Source organism: Sciurus vulgaris, assembly GCF_902686455.1.
Source record: "Sciurus vulgaris genome assembly, chromosome: 5".
In the NCBI taxonomy this organism is placed as follows: Eukaryota; Metazoa; Chordata; class Mammalia; order Rodentia; family Sciuridae; genus Sciurus; species Sciurus vulgaris.
In genome coordinates this window covers 181,139,975-181,159,728 of record NC_136465.1, presented here as the reverse complement: position 1 = coordinate 181,159,728, position 19,754 = coordinate 181,139,975, and the positions used below count along the sequence as shown (strand labels likewise).

Here is a 19,754-nt window from a genome sequence, read left to right as displayed (position 1 = left end):
CGAATCCTGCGCCTCTCGCGTGCTGGGCAAATGCTCTACGACTGAGCTACACCCCAGTCCTAATTTTTATTTAAAAATCAGACTTCACATTAAAACTCATACTTTAATTTTTATTAAAATTTGTTTTCAAAAAATACGTTCGGGCAACTCGGAGTATGATTTCCCGCTTTCTGGCGAGGGGCGGCCCAGCCACACAGCTCCCCTCCTCCCGCTGACCGCCCGCGGCTCCCCCGCGCAGGGTCGAGACCCTTCTCTAAGGGGCAACGCTCCTCCCATCCCCGGACACTTTCAAGTCGTAATAAAAGCAGCCCTGAGCCACACACTCGCACAAGGCCTTGCCCGAACGCGGGAGCAACAGCCCTGGTCACTAAAAGCAGCCCTCCACGGTGCGCAGGCTTGGCCACTCTGCCCTAGGGCGGGTCTCTCAGGGCCCGGGAGGGTCTGTGCCGGCTTCGCGGGAGAGCTGACAGTTAGGGGGCCCTTTCAGCAGGGGGCAAGGTACAGGGCACCAAAGAGGACCCACTTGCGGACCGCTCCTTGTGGGCACAACACCCCAGAGGACCCCTGGTGCCCGCCGCTGTCCTGGTCCTGACTGGCCTGGCCCTGGGACTCACCTCTTCTAGGAGGCGGTCGGTCAGGGTTAGAAGCGAGCCGACGAGGAGGCTGCCCGAGGAGACCCAGGTCAGACCAAGGCAGGAGTCCCACAACCGCTAAGGCCCCGGCGTGCTCCACCTGCCCCAGGACCCAGGGCGTCGCCGCGCCCCGCAGAGGGGCCCTGGCCAAGGGCTGGTGCGGCTTATTTTTGACGCACGTTTCTTGTTTGTTTTACCGGCCGCTGTTTTCTTCTTAGTGAAAATGTTCCCCCACGACTCGCCCCGGCCTCGCCTGTGACCGCTCCCCTCGTTTCTGAGGAAGAGGCCGGGCTGGCGGTTGCGCGGGCTGCGGGAGGGGCGGCAGCCAGGCTGCGGTGCGAACGTGGGAAGTACGTGGCCTGGGAGGTGGACGCGGGGGGACAGGCGGCTCTGGAGAGGGCAGGTTTCCGCTCCGCGGCTGTCCCGGTGGGGCAGGAAGCGCGCGGGGGTCTCCGGGAACCCCCGGCCCGGCAGCCCGGCCCGGGAAATCCGCCCGGGCTCCGCCCCGCCCGTGGCCCCGCCCCGCCGCCGCCCCCCGCTCGGCTGGGCTCGGCTCGGCGCTGCGCGGGCTGGGCGCGGGCTGGGCGCGGGGCTGGGCGCGGGCTGGGCGCGGGCTGGGCTCGGCTCGGCCGCTGCGCGGGCTGGGCGCGGGCTGGGCGCGGGGCTGGCGCTGGGTTGCGCACCGCGCCGGCCTCCGCTCCGGGACATGTCGGGCCCGCGCGCCGGTTTCTACCGGCAGGAGCTGAACAAGACCGTGTGGGAGGTGCCGCAGCGGCTGCAGGGTCTGCGCCCGGTGGGCTCCGGCGCCTACGGCTCCGTCTGGTAGGGGCGGGGCACGGCAGGTGGGGCCGGGGCGGGACCCAGTGCGCGCCCCCTCCCCGCGCGGCGCGCGTTCCCGGCCTGGGGAGGGGCCTCGCCCTGCCTCGCCCCCGGCCCGCGCGCCGGGGAGGAATGAATGGGGGGAGGGGCGCGGAGAAACTTTCCACCAGACGCCGCTCTCGGAAGGGCGGGGGTCGCGCTCCGGCCTCGCCGATCTCCAGTGTCCCCCGTTGGGGCGGAATCCTGGGGCGTCACAGCTGACGGGAGGGCGGGTCTTTCGTGGCCCTAAATGTCCAAGCAGCCATCCGGTTCTCTTGGGCAAAGGCCAGGCAGCCCCCAGGAGTCTAGCAGATTTCCCGCGCCCTGGATAGGCGCTATTATTTGAAAATGGGATGAGGCCAATCGGGGAGGTCAAGACCTCTCCCTTAGGATGGCTTCAGGCTCCATGCGTGTCCTGCCCCTCCCCCACTGTTGTGGGTGTCTCAGCTTCTTACCCGGCTTAGGCCTGAACAGAGCGCCTACCATTCCTCTTGCAATCCTCAGGGGGTGTCTACACCCCTCCCAATCTTGACCCCACCAAGGAAACTCAGACTACAGCCCCGGCAGCTATCTGAGGTCCAGAGGATAGTCTTGATGGGTGCAGTAGTCTGGTAACCCTAGGCACCTGCTGAAGGTGCTTACAGAGTCCCTAGTTGCTGCTGCAAGGTTGAACCAAGGAGGCTGATTCAAGGAAATGGAGTCGAGAGGTGCTCCTGGGTCATTGTGAGACCAGTGTCAGGTAGCTGCTGTCCACTGCAGATCACGTTGGGGGCAGGAAAGCAGGGGCTGTCAGGCTCTTGCGGGGTAGAAAGTGGGATTGTCTCACATCCCCTCCTGGCCAGTTCTCAGGAGCTTGCAGCAGGCTCAGGTGGCCCTGAGGCAGGCTCACATCTTCTGCTATTGCTTGCCTGCCATCAGAAGCCTCCTGTAGGTCATGTCCATCCCAGGGCAGGGTGCTATCTTTGTCTCTAAGACCTAAGGGACAGAAAGAGAGTAGGGGATGATGTTGAGAGTAGTTCTAGGAGGCTCAGCTTCCCTGGACTCACCTTAGGATTCAACATCTTGGAGCCCCTGGGAGATGTCAGACTTTCCAAGCCAGGCAGCCTCCCCTGGCCCTGTGTTCCACTGCTGAGGCTGAGGACCAGGTACCAATTCCCTGCCACTTGATTGTACAGATGCCATCAGAGAAAAGGATCTGAGGCCCCACATGAGGCCACTGCCCTTACCCGGATTCCAGGAGTGACTTGGACCTGGCCCCTGATAGGGGCCTGGCTGGCTTTCCTTCCACCGCCCTGCAAGCCCATGAGCATCCCAGACCCCAGCATGCCCTACCCGCAGTGTGGGGATGGGGGGCAGTCCTGAGAGGAATAGAGGCAGGAAAAGAAGGATCAAGCATCAGCCAGGGGGACAGGCTATGCAAAGGCATTGCTGAGGGCAGGGCTCCTGCAGCTTGTTCATAGCTGAACCCTTACCATAAGGGGCCAGCAGAGGGTGGGGGACCCTGTCCATTTGTGATCGGGAAGTGACGCCGCCGCTGCTGCCTCTCCAGCAGAGGGTAGGTGACTGAGGGGCTGGGGTAGTGACTGAGCGGCTGGGGCGGAGGTGGAGAGTCAGACCTCTGGGGTAGTGACTGAGCGGCTGGGGCGGAGGTGGACAGTCAGACCTCTGGGGTAGTGACTGAGCGGCTGGGGCGGAGGTGGAGAGTCAGACCTCTGGGGTAGTGACTGAGCGGCTGGGGCGGAGGTGGACAGTCAGACCTCTGGGGTAGTGACTGAGCGGGTGGAGGTGGAGAGTCAGACCTCTGGGGTAGTGACTGAGCGGCTGGGGCGGAGGTGGAGAATTAGACCTCTGGGGTAGTGACTGAGCGGCTGGGGTGGAGGTGGAGAGTCAGACCTCGGGGTAGTGACTGAGCGGGGGGGCTGGGGCGGAGGTGGAGAGTCAGACCTCTGGGGTAGTGACTGAGCGGGCTGGGGTGGAGGTGGAGAGTCAGACCTCTGGGGTAGTGAGCTGAGCGGGCTGGGGTGGAGGTGGACAGTCGACCTCTGGGGTAGTGAACTGAGCGGCTGGGGTGAGGGTGGAGAGTCAGACCTCTGGGGTAGTGACTGGAGCGGGGTGGGCTGGGGGTGCAGGTGGAGAGTCAGACCTCTGGGGTAGTGACTGAGCGGGGGGGCTGGGGTGGGAGTGGGAAGTCAGACCTCTGGGGTAGTGACGAGCGGGGGGGCTGTGGGTGGAGGTGGAGAGTCAGACCTCTGGGGTAGTGACTGAGCGGGGTGCTGGGGTGCAGGTGGAGAGTCAGACCTCTGGGGAGTGGACTGAGCGGGGGCTGGGGCGGAGGGTGGAGAGTCAGACCTCTGGGGTAGTGACTGACCGGGGGGGCTGGGGCGGAGGTGGAGAGTCAGACCTCTGGGGTAGTGACTGAGCGGCTGGGGCAGAGGTGGAGAGTCAGACCTCTGGGGTAGTGACTGAGAGGCTGGGGCGGAGGTGGCAGAGTCAGACCTCTGGGGTAGGTGACTGAGCGGCTGGGGGGGGAGGTGGAGAGTCAGACCTCTGGGGTAGTGACTGAGCGGCTGGGGCGGAGGTGGAGAGTCAGACCTCTGGGGTAGTGACTGAGCGGCTGGGGGGGAGGTGGAGAGTCAGACCTCTGGGGTAGTGACTGAGCGGCTGGGGGGGAGGTGGAGAGTCAGACCTCTGGGGTAGTGACTGAGCGGGGGGCTGGGGTGGAGGTGGAGAGTCAGACCTCTGGGGTAGTGACTGAGCGGGGGGCTGGGGTGGAGGTGGAGAGTCAGACCTCTGGGGTAGTGACTGAGCGGGCTGGGGTGGAGGTGGAGAGTCAGAACCTCTGGGTAGTGACTGAGCGGGGGGCTGGGGTGGAGGTGGAGAGTCAGCACCTCTGGGGTAGTGACTGAGCGGGCTGGGGGGAGGTGGAGAGTCAGACCTCTGGGGTAGTGACTGAGCGGCTGGGGCGGAGGTGGCCGGTCAGACCTCTGGGGTAGTGACTGAGCGGCTGGGGCGGAGGTGGACGGTCAGACCTCTGGGGTAGTGACTGAGCGGCTGGGGCGGAGGTGGACGGTCAGACCTCTGGGGTAGTGACTGAGCGGCTGGGGCGGAGGTGGACGGTCAGACCTCTGGGGGTAGTGACTGAAGCGGCTGGGGCGGAGGTGGACGGTCAGACCTCTGGGGTAGTGACTGAGCGGGCTGGGGTGGAGGTGCAGAGTCAGACCTCTGGGGTAGTGACTGAGCGGCTGGGGCGGAGGTGCAGAGTCAGACCTCTGGGGTAGTGACTGAGCGGCTGGGGCGGAGGTGCAGAGTCAGACCTCTGGGGTAGTGACTGAGCGGCTGGGGCGGAGGTGGCCGGTCAGACCTCTGGGGTAGTGACTGAGCGGCGGGGGCGGAGGTGGACGGTCAGACCTCTGGGGTAGTGACTGAGCGGCTGGGGCGGAGGTGGACAGTCAGACCTCTGGGGAGGGGCTGAACAAGGGAACGTTTCTTTGGGCCCCTAGGCCCCCTCAGCTGGACATTTCCTACAGTCCAGTTTCTCATTTACAAATCAGGATGCCATAAAGACCTGTGGTCACTTCCCTTTGCACTGGAATAAGCGAAGGCATGGGGATTCCAGGGTCTTTGTTGTTGGCTGTAAATTCCTTAGTGAACCTCCCGGTTTCACGGGGTGAGGGGCCATGGAGGGGCGGGAGCACGAGTGGCTGCTTTCCTCGCGGATTTTCCATGCCCAGGCCTGGCTGTGAGTGGGGCCCGGGTTGGGGGCGAGAGTCGCAGGACAAGAGAAAACAGGGCCCGCCGGAGAACGCTGCTTGGCAGTGACCTGAAGCCTCCTTCCTGGCGCATGCGCGATGGGGCGTGGGTGAGAACCGAGGGTGAGCCGGGGAGCAGGCGCGGGAACGTGCCTCCAAGACTGGGACCGACACGCGGAGTACCGCTGCCCAGCGCAGAAAGCCAGGGGGTCTCAGCCCCTCACGTGCCCGCCTTGCAGTTCCGCCTACGACACACGGCATACGCCAGAAGGTGGCGGTGAAGAAGCTGTCGCGCCCCTTCCAGTCTTTGATCCACGCACGGAGGACATACCGCGAGCTGCGGCTGCTCAAACACCTGAAGCACGAGAACGTGAGCCGGCTGTCCAGGAGCAGTTGGTGGGAGGGCGCGCCCGGACGGGCCATGGGCAGTATCCCTGGGGGTCCGCAAGGGCCGGGCCGGGGGACAGCAGTGCGGAACCCTTGGGAGGCCCTGCGAGTCTTTACCAGCGGGGCGCGGCCCAACCTCTGAACCGTGGGCCTGCCTCCGCTCCCCGCCTAGGTCATCGGGCTTCTGACGTCTTCACCCCGCCACATCCATCGAGGACTTCAGCGAAGTGTGAGTGGCTGGAACTGGTGCGGTGGTGGCTCAGGGAGAGCATCCAGGAGTGGGCGGGTGGGCGCTGTCCTGACCCCTGACCTCACTGCAGGTACTTGGTGACCACCCTAATGGCGCCGACCTGAACAATATCGTTAAGTGCCAGGCAGCTGAGCGACGAGCACGTCCAGTTCCTGGTTTACCAGCTGCTGCGTGGGCTAAAGGTGGGGCTCTGGGCTCTTCTTACCCCGACCGGACCCACCCACCGACCGTGGTCCAGGTGCGAGACAGGGAGGGAGCCCGGGCTCACCACGGCCTTTCCTCTCCTGCCAGTACATACACTCCTCGGCCGGGATCATCCACCGGGTAGGTGCGGTGTGGTTGTGGGTATAGTTCCGCTCGGCTCCTGCCTCCGCTGCGCCCCGCCCACCCCGCAGGACCTGAAGCCCAGCAACGTGGCGGTGAATGAGACTGCGAGCTCAGGGTGAGGGGCCATGGGTGGGTGGGCAGTGGGGGTCACTTGGAGGGGCCTCGAGAATGTCTGTGGTCGCTCCAGATTCTGGACTTTGGGCTGGCACGCCAGGCGGATGAGGAGATGACAGGATACGTGGCCACACGCTGGTACCCGTGCCCCGAGATCATGCTCAACTGGATGCATTACAACCAGACAGGTGCTCTCCACCCTTACCCATGACAGCATCTGACCAGAGAGGGCTGGCAGAGCTCACACCAAAGCTGGGCAGGGTGGCAAAGTGGTGGAAATGGGGCCAAAGAGGGACAGACAGGGTCTGGGGCCAGCTTTCAGAGGAGCCTGGACCATGGTGGGTGGTGGGTTGGGGCCAACCTCTCCCCCTTCTCAGGGCAGGATATAGAGGAGGAAGGACTCTGCTAGTCTTTGGGCCTAAGTGTGACTGAGGATCACTGGGCTGACTCCTCCCACCTCCAGAGGGGGGGACTTTGGGTAAGGCATGCTGACAGGCTCTTCTTCTTCCCCAACAGTGGACATCTGGTCTGTGGGTTGCATCATGGCTGAGTTGCTCCAGGGAAAGGCCCTCTTCCCAGGAAATGACTGTATCCTTAGCCCCAGGCTGGGGAGCAGGGTGGGGTGGCTTCGGCTCCTTCTGGCAGTCTCACTTTCTCTGCTCTGTGCCATGCAAACTTGGGCCTGGGGAGCAGGGTGGGGCGGCTTCGGCCCTTTTGGCAGTCCCACTTTTCTCTGCTCTGTGCCAACTTGGGCCGTTGCCCTCAGCTGCAGAACAGGCTCCAGGCAGGGATCCAAACTCAGGGGGCAGGGGCTGGTAAAGGTCCATAGCCAGTTGACCAGTGCTTCCTGAGCCAGGTAGACATTGACCAGCTGAAGCGCATCATGGAGGTGGTGGCACACCCAGCCCTGAGGTTCTGGCAAAGATATCCTCGGAGCATGTAAGTCAGCACCCACTCAGCCACCAGCTCCCTCCGCTGACCAAGACTCAGTCACTCTGGGAAGGGGTGGTGTGGAGAGTATGGGCAGGGTGGATAGTGCCCAGGTTAGGCACCCAGCCCCCTTCAGGGGCAGCAGGTGAATGGGGAGGATTTCCTGGCAGAAGGCTCAGTGAGGACAAATGACAGCACACAATGAACTGTTCTGCCATGGGCAGTGGAGGGGATGGGGTGCAGGAGCTCTTGGGACCTAGCTTCTGCAGGTGTCAGAAACAGTGAGGTGCTGGAGCCATCGGATTCCATGGGGAAGAAGCCTGTGGTCTCCCGGTCATAGAAACTGGGGATGAACAGCCTCCAGGATCTTCTCATGTGCCCCCAGGCCCGGACATACATCCAGTCTTTGCCCCCCATGCCCCAGAAGGACCTCAGCAGCATTTTCCATGGAGCCAACCCCCTGGGTGAGGACTGGCCCTGGGGCTAGGCTGGGCTCCACACCTGACCCTGGACGTGGAGCTCACCCCAATCCCCACTGCCCCTTCTGCAGCTGTAGACCTTCTTGGAAGGATGCTGGTGCTGGACAGTGACCAGAGGGTCAGTGCAGCTGAGGCACTGGCCCATGCATACTTCAGCCAGTATCACGACCCAGATGATGAGCCAGAGGCTGAGCCCTATGATGAAAGCGTGGAGGCCAAGGAGCGCACGGTGGAGGAGTGGAAGGGTGGGCAGGGGCACCGGAGGGGTAGTGGGGCTCAGGGGCCTGAGGGCTGTGCTCCCCAGAGCAGGGTTTTGCCTGTTTCCTGCAGGAAACTCTCCAGTTCCTCCCGAGTGGTCTGTCCTCCACTCCAGAGTGGGGCAGGTGGAGACGAGTGTGTCCAGCAGAGGTGGGGGGCGGCATAGGGCAGGTTCTGGTTCTCCACCTGAGTGGAGCTGCCTTCAGAGGGTGGCATGCAAAGACCAGGCAGTGGGTGCTGGCAAGCAGGGCTGGGGGCCGTACAAGCGCACCCTTTTCTTCACCTCCCCTAGAGCTCACTTACCAGGAAGTCCTCAGCTTCAAGCCCGCAGACCCACCGCAGCCGGCTGGCAGCCTAGAGATTGAGCAGTGAGGTGCTGCCCAGCAGTCACACTCCAGCCGGTAGCCCTGAGCCTGGCCCTCTCCTCAGCCCTGAGCTGCCCCTGGGACCCTTTGCCTTAAGGGGAGTCTGCACATACGTGAATGCAGGAGCATGGGCACGAGTGTCTGTCATGTGTCAGTCTGGGCAGAAGAGTCCCTCAGACCACCTTAGTCCTCCCATCCTCTACCAGCCGTCAGGCTCCCCCTCAGGACCTCACTCTGTGGGGTCTGGGTGCCACTGGGGATCCCCTTGACAAGCGTATGTTTCTCCAGATCAGCCCCAGAGGACGGACTGGGGCTGGTGAGGGCGAATGGGCCAGGGTCCCCAAAAGTCAAAGGGAGGGTCTCAGGGGTTAGCTGCCCAGCCTGTAAGTGGGAGACTATCCTAGGAATTGCTGACACCCACAGGTCTGTGAGCTGAGACGGGGCCAGTGCCCCACCAGGTTAGGCAGGGTCTCCCTTAGGGATGGCAGGGTGGAGACCACCACCAGATATCCAGTCAGCAGCTGCTCACAGCCCTGTGTTTGCCTGTGGCATGTGTGCAGGAGTATGCACTCTTGTGTTCACATGTCCAGGCATGTGTGAGTGTGTGCTTGTGTGTGTATCTGTGGGTGCCCAAGGCCCAGCAGCCACGTCTGGCAGGAGGTCTGAGTTGGGATGGTCACGAGGCTTGCTGTCCTGCCCCAGTTCCAGATTCCCCCATGGGGTGCCAAGACCTTACTATGCACCAGATTGGGGACTCTGGGGGCCCAGGGGCATCCTTGTGCGCAAAAGCTGGGGCTTTCTCCTGGGCAAGGAGGCTTCAGCAGGCTCCAGAGTCATGCAGGTACAGTGCCAACTGGAAGGCTGATGGAGGAAGGGGGTCTAGCCTTGAGAATGCTAAGGCAGACAGTACATAGATGCTGACTTGGACACTTCTGTCCCTGGACCCTGGCCCAAAGCTAACAAGCCTTTGCCTGCTTCTACCTCTGCCCACTGTTGTGGCCCTACAGCAGGAGATCAGGGTGCTCAGGTCTGTGGGTCAGTCCTCATCTTCCCTTCTCCCAGAAAGGAGCTGACCAAGTAACCTCTGGGACAGGATCCTGCTTGGAGACTTGCTGGGGGTATGGCTTCTCCCTGGAGAGGCAGTGACCTCTTGCTTCCAGGGACCCAGGAAGTTCCGGATGTTAAGTGCCTGCACCAGAGGTGCACAATAAAGGGGTTCTCTCTTGCTCAGTTTGTGTCCAGGTCCCAGCCTTTGTGTTCCCCACTATCCCTTTGCCTGGAGGGGGTACCTAGATCTTCATGCTCAGACATCTGGCACCCTCGCTGCTTCCTGGAGGGTTTGAGACCCAGGAGGCCAGGGGAAGATGAGGCCAGGGAACTCCAAGGGGAACAGGAAGTGATGGCATGTATACGCTGCCCCATGGTTCTGTGGGGGAATCCCTTAGGCAGGTTTGTGCTCCTGGCTCAGACTCAGACTCTCCCTCAGTGGTCAGGTCATTTGGATGTCTCTGGGAACAAAGACCTGCCCTTCCCCAGGTGCTGAATAGGGTAGAGGAAATGGCTTTCTTTTCCTTCCTGGTTAGGACAAAAAGCCACTCTAACCCAGGGACTCACACCATAGCTCTCATTACTGCAGCTCACAAGTGTGGGCATTCTAAGTCTTGGAGGCCTGGTGAGTGTGGAGGCTGTCCTGGAGAGAACCTCAGAGGCCAAGCTGTGCCAAATACGGTGCTTGGGGCTGGAGGATGGGAGCAGAACTGGCTATGGGGCCCCAGCTCCACAGCCTGTTCTGCCCCTGGACCCTAGGGTCCCCCCAGGGTAAGGAAGGCCACTCGGGCTGCCTGGAGTGGGTGGGTATTTCTTCTGAGGCAGCCGCAGGCGGGGAGGGCACAGGATATAGGCAGCTGTGGTCTGAGTGGGTCCAAGCTGCCCCTGCTCGCTCTGTCACCAGCCACAATGTGCCAGATCACCGGCCGGCCACAGCCCAGGTGTAAAGCTGCTCTGGCCTGGCCGAGCTGCTGAGCTGCTGATTCATGGCAGGCAGGCGGGGCACAGAGGGCAGGGAGGGGGCCCTGGGATCCTGTTACCCACCAGTCCAATGGGCTCCTGGAGTGGACCCCACATTCCCTCCTCAGACCTGGGTCGCTGAGCTGTGGGAGGGGGAGGGGCTTTGTCCTCCAGGAGCAGTTGGTCCAGGACTGGGCCAGACCCCAGGAAGGATGCCTACAAGGAGGGGTGGGGCAGAAGGCCCAAGCAGGTCCCTTCACCCTGGATGCAGGCACACCTTTATGAGTGAAGTGAGGCTCAGCCTGCCTTTGTAGACAAGCTAGGCAGGGGTGGGCCAGACAGGGCATAGACCCAGAAAATGCCCGGAGTAGGCAACCGACACGGCAGGTGGTGGGAGAGGAGAAGCTGGGGGTGCAAAAGGACCCAATGGGGACCTATAGGACCAGCCCTTCTGGCTTCTGCCTTGGGAAGCTGGGGGTGGGCGGCTAGAGATGCAGTTGATGCAACCTGAGAAGTGCTGTAGACAGGACCAAGCCTTCTCCATGTGGAGGGAAGACGGCAGGACTAGAGTGGGGATGGGTGGATTCTTCAGGCTGGGGCATCCTTGGGGGCAGAGTGGGGAGCAGACACTGGGGCTTCAGGGTCCAAGGGCCTCGGTTGGGGGACTGCGTAGGGGTGGGGTGGAGTGGAGTAAGGACAGGTGAACAGTGATGTGGGGTTGGGGTTAGGACCCAGGTGGGCTCCGGCTGCTTAGGATGGGCCTTGTGCCCTGGGAAGAGGGCAATAAGGACTGGAGCCCAGAGAGGCCCCTGCTAAGACTCCAGAGCTGGGAAGTCCAGCGGGGGGCGGAGGCCAGCCAGGGTGTCAGGTCCGCCGAGCTATGGGGCGGCCCTCTCCTCCACCTTCCCCCAGGCCTCCGGCCACTCCCCCGGCGGCCGCGCGGGTTTCCGGAGGGGCCGGAGGGGCGGGACGGGGGCGTACACTGTGCGCGGGGGCCCCGGGGCCGGTTGGTCCGCGGCGGGGGAGGGGCTGCGCGCTGCCGGCGGGGCTGGGGTCCGGGCGTGGGTTCGGGCCAGGGCCGGCGGCTGGGAAGAGCCCAGGGCGACGACCCCAAGAGAAGGGCGCGCGCGGGGCAGCCCCAGCGGCGCGCAGCGCGGAGCCGGCCGGGCCGCGCGGTGGCCCGGGACGTACGCGGGGGCGTCCGCAGGGCCCGGGGCCCGCGGGGCTGCGGCAGGGCGGCGCCCGGCCCGCGATGAGTTCGCCGCCGCCCGCCCGCAGGGGCTTTTACCGCCAGGAGGTGACCAAGACGGCCTGGGAGGTGCGCGCCGTGTACCAGGACCTGCAGCCCGTGGGCTCGGGGGCCTACGGCGCCGTGTGGTGAGCGCGCGCCGGGCGGGGCGGCGGCGGGGCGCGGCGTCTGGCTGGCCCGGCCCGCCCGCTAAGCCATCCGCCCCGCAGCTCGGCCGTGGACAGCCGCACCGGCACCAAGGTGGCCATCAAGAAGCTGTACCGGCCCTTCCAGTCAGAGCTCTTCGCCAAGCGCGCCTACCGAGAGCTGCGCCTCCTTAAGCACATGCACCACGAGAACGTGAGTCGCGTGCCAGCCTCGACTGCGGCTCCGCGCGGGGGTCGCCGCCCACCCCCACGCCCCCGCAAGCCCTGCCCGGCCCACTACTCAGGGAAGACCAGACCCCCTACCCAGGCAGGCGCCGGAGCCTCAGCGGGGACAGAGTCCGGCCACTTTCTGGGCGGTTACTACTTGCCCCAAGCCCAGCCCCTCCTTCTCAGCTCCTCAACTTGGTCTCCGGCAGCATCTGGCTCCTCGGCCCAGGCCCTGGCCAGGGAGGGTGACTTGCACAAGCCTGAGGGGTCCTCCGGGTTTCACCCCAAACCCTACCTCCAGCCCAGGTGGTGGGAGGAGGGTTTTCCGTGAGGCGGCACCAGCTCTCTTCTCCAGCCCTTCGAGCTCTTCCCCTTTCTCTGTCCACCTTCCGAGTCCTCCAGTCCAGGTGCGGGGTGCGGGGCGCGGGGTGGGGTGGGAATGCAGGGCAGGGCAGAGTGCTGAGGTCAGGCTCTGTGGCTGCCGCCTCCAAGCCCTGGGGTCTCTGCGTTGGAGCCCATTATGGGTTTATGGGGAATTCGGGTCCCCACTGGAGAAAGGCATCTTACTTCCAGTCCTGCCCTGGGACACCACACATGGCTGCCCCTGGGCCTCTCATGTGGTCATTGTTCTTTCTTGATACAGGGATGTGAGTATAGCCTGTGAGTTCTGTCTCTTCCACCCCAGTCTGGACACCCACACCCTGGCTCCTGACAGATGTTCTGCCCCCTCCTGGGTCATCAGCACCACCAGCCCCCTGGGAACATGAGGTCCCTGTGTCCACCAGCAAACTGACCCCTTGATTCCTGGCCAATGCCACTTAACCCCTCTGGTGGGTTATTTTCTCTGGCTCCCTGTGTTCTCTCCAGCTCTGGGCTTGGCTGGCTTCCTTTCGGTGTACAGTCCACTTGTGGACATGATCCCTGCCCTGGCCCTTCCACCTCCCAGTCACCTCAGCCGTGTCCCATGAATTCTGCCACCTCCATCCTTGGTTTCATCCAGCTTCCCACACCCACACCCACCTGCCTGTCCATGGTTCTTGTTTAGCCAAGGGCTGTTGATCTCCTCCTCAGTCACCTCCTGCCTCTGACCCAGTCTGTGCTGGTGTCACTCTGTAGTGCTCCACAGCTGGGCGTTGCTGCATCCAGAAAGTCCTGAACACAATCTGGGAGGTTCAACCTATTGTGATCACCTTCCCATAAGGAAACAGGCTCAGAGAGGCTGGGTGCTCCACTCAGCGGGGACAGTGTTTGCCACAGGCCCTAGTACTGTCCCCTGTTTCCCCCTGGCCACTTCAGGCCTTCTCTCACCCTTGCCCCCTGCTCTGGACCACAGTCCACATCAGATGGACACTGTTCCTGGTCCATCTCTTTTTAGAGCTTTCCGGGTGCTCCTGCCCCCCAGTTTTCAGGTCATATCTTCTGCACCCTGGTCCTTGGCTTCCCCATGCATGTTCCCACCCACAGCTCCGACTTTGGCTGCAGTGGTCACCCAACTGCCCCTCCATCTTAGGTCCACTGTTTCTGTACTTCACTCTGTTCCTACACTGCAATCAGCTCATGTTCAGTGTTGTACCTGGGTTTCAACCCTTCTAACATGGCTCTTCAGATCAAAGTCAGCCCTTCCTCTGGTGTGCGAGGTCCTGGTGTGCTGGGCTCCCTCTGGCCTCTCCTCTCCTTTCCCCTGGCCTGGGCCTCAGTCAGCTGGCCTCCCTCTGTGTTCCTCAAATCCTAGAGGTGTTCTCCCTCCTGCCTTGGCCATGATGTGCCTGGCCTCTGCTGGCCCAGCCACTTGCCCCTCAGGCTACTGATATATGCAGTCCTCCTCCAGGAGGACTTCCTGGGCCCCGAAGACCCTGTCACCCAGATGCTAGAGCTGACATTGTCACATTGCCCACCTGCTGTCCATTTCCTTCAACTAGGTCTCTGTGGGGGTCAGGTGGGCAGCTGTCCTCACTAGCAGAGGCATGAACCGAGGAAGGATCTTCCAGATGCTGGCTCTTCCCAGGGGGCTGTCCCCACCCTGGTCCCGGGTCTGCTTGGCTGGGGAGAGGAACAGGGGAGGGAGGGTCAAGAAGCTACAGCCCTAGGACGTAGGCCAGACTCAGGGCTGCCTCTCCCAGAGAATCCCGGCTGTCACTGTCCAAAAATAGCCTGTGTCTGTGGGCAAGTGTACCAGGGCTTGGCCACACTGCCAGTGCACAGTGCAAGGAGACAAGGACAGCTGCAGGGGGCTTCCTGCCTGAGTGCGGGGCTACCTGGGGTGTGTCCTGAGCCCCTGCATCCTCTACATGTCCTTGACCCCGCCTGGCCTCTGCCCTGCAGGTGATCGGGCTGCTGGATGTGTTCACTCCTGATGAGACCCTGGATGACTTCACAGACTTGTGAGTACTGGACTGGGCTGGCCAAGGGTCGGGGGGGGGGGGGGGGCACAGGTGACCCCTGGGTGCTGGCTTCATGTTCTGGGATCATGTCTTGGGGTCCTTCTCCCAGTAGCATGATGAGTGTCCAGGGGCTCATAGCCCATCCCCTGCTCACATCACAGGCTACCCCACCCCTTCATGGATTCCTGAGACCCATAGACACTAGCGTGCCTGGGCAGAGCTGGGGCTGCTTCTTCCCTCCAGCCTGGCACCTGGGCCCTCAGTGTTGGAGGTGTGAACCCTGGACCCAGTGTTTGAACAGGCAGGTTCTGTGCTCCAGACTCTGGCACCTGGTGTGTGCCTCGAAACCAGAACTGCGGGCCTTTGTTGGCAGATGGTGCAGAGGTGGCAAAAGGACCCACCCTGTCTCTGCCCTGCTGATCTTGCCCTGCAGCTGGCCAACCCAGACTCACATTGCTGTTGGCAGAGGCCACAGTAGGCCTAGGAAGAGCTGGAGAGGGCAGCAGGCTACTTGTTGCCTGAGCGTCAGAGGTCAAGGCCCACCCTGGCCCAGTGTTCTCTGGAAGGTGCTAATATCACCTTTTCTCACCTGCCCGCTCATCCCTCTGGCCCAGGTGTCTATGGTCCCCACCTCTGCCCCAGGCTCCCGCCCCTCCCTGCCTGTGAAACTTCATGTCTCGTGGCCTTCAAGGTGCAGCCCCAGCCCTTGCTTGGCATGCGGCACTCTTCGGTTGAAGTCCAAAGCCCTGACACAGCTGGGCGCGGTGGTATGTGCCTGTGACCTCAGCTTATTGAGAGGCCAAGGCAGGAGGATCACAAGTTCAAGGCCAACCTTGGCATCACAGCAAGACCCTGTCTCAAAAAACAAAACAGCCAGGCATGGTGGCATGTAATCTCAGCAACTCAGGAGGCTGAAGCAGGAGGATCACAAGTTCAAAGCCAGCCTCAACAACTTAGCAAGATTCCCTAAGCAACTTAGTGAGTCCCTGTCTCAAAAAATAAAATGGGCTGGGGACGTAGCTCAGTGGTTAAGTGCCCCTGTGTTCAGTCCCTGGTACCAAACAAACAAATGAACAAACAAAAAAAGCAGAACTTCTGCTCAGCGGCAGAACCCTTGCCTAGCAAGGGTGAAGCCATGGGTTTAATCCCTGGCACCACAAAAAAACAAGAAAACCAAAAACCCCAAGGAGCACCTGACATTCCAGGCAGGGGAGGCGAGAGGGAGGAGGGGAATGTGCTGGAGAAGGTGAGGCCATTCCTTAGTGACCAGTGGGGGTCACTGAGCAATGATGGGTGGGGTCTGGCATGGCAGGGGCATCAACTGGACTGGGCAGGACAACAGGACCCTGAGACTGGGCAGGACTGGGTGCTGCAGGGTAACACTTGAGGAAGACCTGCTGAGTCAGGGTCTTCTAGGGTCGGAGCCTGGGCCCAGGGGGTTAGCCCAGATGCCGAGGCTGGCCCTGCCCTACTGACGGCACTGGGGCCCCGCTTCTGCAGCTATCTGGTGATGCCGTTCATGGGCACTGACCTGGGCAAGCTCATGAAGCATGAGACACTGAGTGAGGACCGAGTCCAGTTCCTGGTGTATCAGATGCTGAAGGGGCTGCGGGTGAGGCCTGCAGGGAGTGGCTGCAGGGAGGTGGGAGTGGCTGCCTGGGTGAGTGGTTAGGGCTTTGTGGCCCAGGGGCCTGCGAGCTGATCCCCGTCTTTCTCACAGTACATCCATGCTGCTGGCATCATCCACAGGGTGAGTCCTGGTGGGGGAGGGAGGCCACTATTTGCCCCTCCCTGGTTGTGTGGGCAGCACAAGAGGGGTTCAGTCCCAGCCTCCATTCTTGCCTGTAAGGTGGGTGCAGTGTGACCTGATGTGGGGGTGCACACAATGCCTTAGGCACAGCCCGTCAGAGGTCTGCCCTGGGGCCCAGTCCCTCTACCCTTCCTTGAAGGCTTCCAGGGCAGGGTCCAGGCCTGGCCTGCTGGTCCCAGCTGAGGTGCTGCCCAGGCCCCTGGCTTGCTCCAGGCTTGCACCATGCTCTGGCAGGCAGGACACAGTGGCCACCTTTTCTCTGCCCAGGACCTGAAGCCTGGCAACCTGGCTGTGAACGAGGACTGTGAACTGAAGGTTTGCTGGGCAGGGTACATGGAGGGTACAGGGTTCCTTCTCCATCTGTCCAGCCACCTACATGCCCTCAGGCCCAAGCAGGGGCCAAAGAGTGGGTGGGCCCGAGTAGGCACTTGCGGGGTGGGCCTGGAGCATGTTTCATGCTGACTTAGGGCTGTGAGAGCCCCCCAAGGCAGGCAGGGTGACACCGGCTCCCAAGCTGGGCTGGGGGCATTAGGCACAGGGAGGAACCCTGGGGTCCAAGGCGAGAGGCAGAGCCCAGGTCAGAGGCTTCCAGCCCTTCTTCCTAGGATCTCCGGGAGCAGCGGTCTGTTCACTTCTCAGGGTCCCCCAGCCCCACTCCAGTTCTTTTCAGATCCTGGATTTTGGCCTGGCCAGGCAGGCGGACAGCGAGATGACCGGATATGTGGTGACCCGGTGGTACCGGGCACCTGAGGTCATCTTGAATTGGATGCACTACACACAGACAGGTGAGAGGCCCCCCAGAGACGGAAGACCCCATGCTGCATCCACCTCCTCCCTGGTTCTTTATGGGGAGCCCATGGCCGCGTGAACCTGAGTGGCCCAAGTGCGCATGCCCTCCCCGTTCCGTGCCTGTGTTCTCCCCTCCTTCCCCTGTGTCCCACCTCCCCAAACCCCTGGTGTGTCCGCACATCCCCCTGCCCTTGGGGCACTGATGGAGCTTCTGTCTCAGTGGACATCTGGTCGGTGGGCTGCATCATGGCGGAGATGATCACAGGGAAGATACTGTTCAAGGGCAATGACCGTATCCTTCCTGGTGGGCATCGTGGGGCTGCTGCCTGGGCTTGGGGAGGTGGATGGTAGTATGGGGCCCTTTGGCCTGCGCTGTGCTCCTGACCTCCATGCAGACCTGGACCAGCTGAAGGAGATCATGAAGGTGACGGGGACACCTCCTGCTGAGTTTGTGCAGAAGCTGCAGAGTGCTGAGGTCAGTGGGAAGTGGGCAGGCCAGCTGGACCAGGGCCTGGGAGCTGGCCCCTCACCTTTCTTTCCATATAGGCTAAGAACTACATGAAGGGTCTCCCTGAACTGGAGAAGAAGGATTTTGCCTCTTTCCTGACCCACGCAAGCCCTCTGGGTAGGTCTGAGTGGGGTGGAGTTCCCAGGTGCTGGGGCATGAAGCAACCCTGGCTGGCCTGATGCCATGTCCCCCCAGCTGTGAACCTTCTGGAGAAGATGCTGGTGCTGGATGCAGAGCAGCGGGTGACGGCAGCTGAGGCACTGGCCCACCCATACTTTGAATCCTTGCATGACACAGAGGATGAGCCCAAGGCCCAGAAGTATGACGATTCCTTCGATGATGTGGACCGCACCCTGGATGAGTGGAAGCGTGAGTGGGCCCCCCGCCCTGTGTTGGGACTTGTGTCGGGACCCTGTGTGCCCTGTGCCAGTAACCCCATGTTCCTGAGTGGCAGGTCAGTTGAGGAGGAGCTCAGGAGGTTGGAGGGCCGCGTGGGGCTGTAGAACTTGGCCAACGTGACCTCTGGCTAGAGCGGAAGGTGATGGGGAAGAGTGTCCCTGGTAGGGGCTCCACACAAAGGTTGTCACAGGATGTATCCCAGGAGCTGTGCAGAGCAGGTCTGAGCTCAGGTCAGCAGTGCCCACTGGTCTCTCCCAGCACCCAAGCCTGCTGGCCCAGCCTCCCCAATGTCTAGGCCAGAGATCCAGCCACACTGGAGCCCCTCCATATCCACCTGCTTGTCCCCAGCCTCTCTCACACCTCTTGAATGTGTTCTTGCCTCTTCTTGCCTTGTTTCAGGATCCCTTCCACCTGGACACTTTTCATGTCCTGCTTATAGGGAAAGTCAACCCTCATACAGCCCCCAGACCAGACCCTTCCCTGACGCCCTGTAGCCACAGTGGAGTTCAGATCTCCCCATGGCTGTGCTCAGCAGCTTCAGCTCTCCCTTCATCTTTGAGGGTTGACCTCAGGCTGAGCTCAGGGAAGCCTCCCCAGTCCCCTGCCTCCCCCTGGAAGGCTGTTCTGCAGATACAGCCTGGGGGACAGAGATGTCTGATGTCAGCACCAGGGTGTGCCGCTAGTGCCAAGCTTCATCCTGTCTGTCTCAGGCCTGGGGCTTTGGTCCTGCAGCCTGGGGTGGAGGGGCTGGACAGGCTGGGGTTCTCCAGTGGTCCTCAGGGATGCAGTGGTCCTCTGCCTCCAGCAGGAGCGCCGCCCTTCTGCTCTCATGTGCTCATGAAACATTTCTGGTGCCAAGCAAGATAACATGAAAACCATAGGCCATAGGATCCTCTCTGTGGTTTCCGCCCACACGCTGTGGCTAGGAGCTTTTGCTTTTACAGTAGGCCAAGAGGGACCCATGACCCAGCCCCTAGAAAGGAACATGAACCCCCATCACCTCCTGTTTCCCTGGGAAAATTGGCTTTTTAGCAGTTTTCATGCAAACTCTCTGGAGGGGGACTGGCCCAGTTAGGATAAGAAGAAAGCCCCATGTGGTGCTGGCTTCTGCCCTCAGGTGAACAAAAGTCTGCCTGTCCCTCTGTTTCTTGTCTCTCTGCAGGTGTCACTTATAAAGAAGTTCTCAGCTTCAAGCCTCCCAGGCAGCCAGGGGCCAGGGTTCCCAAGGAGACGGCCCTGTGAAGACCTCTGGGAGGCACAGGGACACCCTAAGAACTCTGGCTGGGATCTTCATGGCTTAGCTCCCTCCCCTGGGAGGGATCCTGATTGTCACTGTGGCCGTGCTTGGGGCTTGCCTCCTAGGGCAGCTGCTTGGAGAGGCTGAGTAGACCCCTCCATGAGTGGACTCCTTCCTTCCCCAAGCCTGTTCCCATGCTCTTAGGTGCTCCCAGCTGACCTTGAGCATCTCAGCTTTCTGCACAGGACCCCTACCTATCCTGCTGGCCTTGGACACCTGGCGGGGCATTGGTCCCTTCCAACAGGGTGCAGCAAAAAGCTCAGAGCCGTTTGTGGCTTAGGGTCAAATGCTGGCCTCTGAGCCCTGCCTGCTCTGAACTGTGCCACGGTCAGCTCTCAAGAAAAGGAGAGGGAGGGCAGTGGACATTGACTCAGGGACATCATCTCTCCTGGGAGTGGTCATCATGGATTCTCCTGCAAACCCAACCTAGAGTGTAAATCAGCCATTTGGTGTGCCATGCTGGCTGGAAGGAAATAAACCCTTTTTTAGACCTTCCACTCTGGCTGTGTGGTCTGATGCCAGAGCCCCTCCTCAGACCTCTGAATGCCTGTCCTATGTACAGAAAGGTGGCCCTTCCAAGCCTGTGGGGGATCCAAGCACCTTGCCTCCCTG

The 19,754-nt window shown here is 61.8% G+C and overlaps 2 protein-coding genes across 4 annotated transcripts; both read left to right on the top strand.

The window, feature by feature from the left end:
• The first annotated feature begins 1,268 nt into the window (after positions 1–1,268).
• Positions 1,269–9,579, top strand: MAPK11 (mitogen-activated protein kinase 11). The gene is given in 18 exon segments (XM_079142686.1): positions 1,269–1,454; positions 5,479–5,497; positions 5,499–5,609; positions 5,799–5,815; positions 5,817–5,855; positions 5,947–5,963; positions 5,966–6,003; positions 6,005–6,058; positions 6,168–6,200; positions 6,272–6,299; positions 6,302–6,318; positions 6,391–6,505; positions 6,834–6,905; positions 7,178–7,207; positions 7,210–7,256; positions 7,633–7,711; positions 7,798–7,971; positions 8,277–9,579. Coding segments are annotated over 18 exon segments (1,086 nt in total). The 5' UTR covers positions 1,269–1,338; the 3' UTR covers positions 8,357–9,579.
• A 1,929-nt stretch (positions 9,580–11,508) lies between these two features.
• On the top strand, positions 11,509–19,637 carry MAPK12 (mitogen-activated protein kinase 12). 3 transcript variants are annotated; one of them, XM_079142677.1, is made up of 12 exons: positions 11,509–11,733; positions 11,815–11,944; positions 14,281–14,339; positions 15,840–15,951; positions 16,060–16,089; positions 16,417–16,464; positions 16,820–16,934; positions 17,159–17,230; positions 17,334–17,413; positions 17,485–17,563; positions 17,642–17,815; positions 19,008–19,637. In XM_079142677.1, exons 1-12 carry the CDS (start codon positions 11,609–11,611, stop codon positions 19,085–19,087), a joined length of 1,104 nt encoding a protein of 367 aa, XP_078998803.1. In that variant the 5' UTR covers positions 11,509–11,608; the 3' UTR covers positions 19,088–19,637. The 3 variants fall into 3 exon arrangements, with proteins under 3 accessions (XP_078998803.1, XP_078998802.1, XP_078998804.1); XM_079142676.1 differs by having other exon boundaries at positions 16,384–16,464; XM_079142678.1 differs by lacking the exon at positions 16,417–16,464.
• The last annotated feature ends 117 nt before the right edge of the window (positions 19,638–19,754 follow it).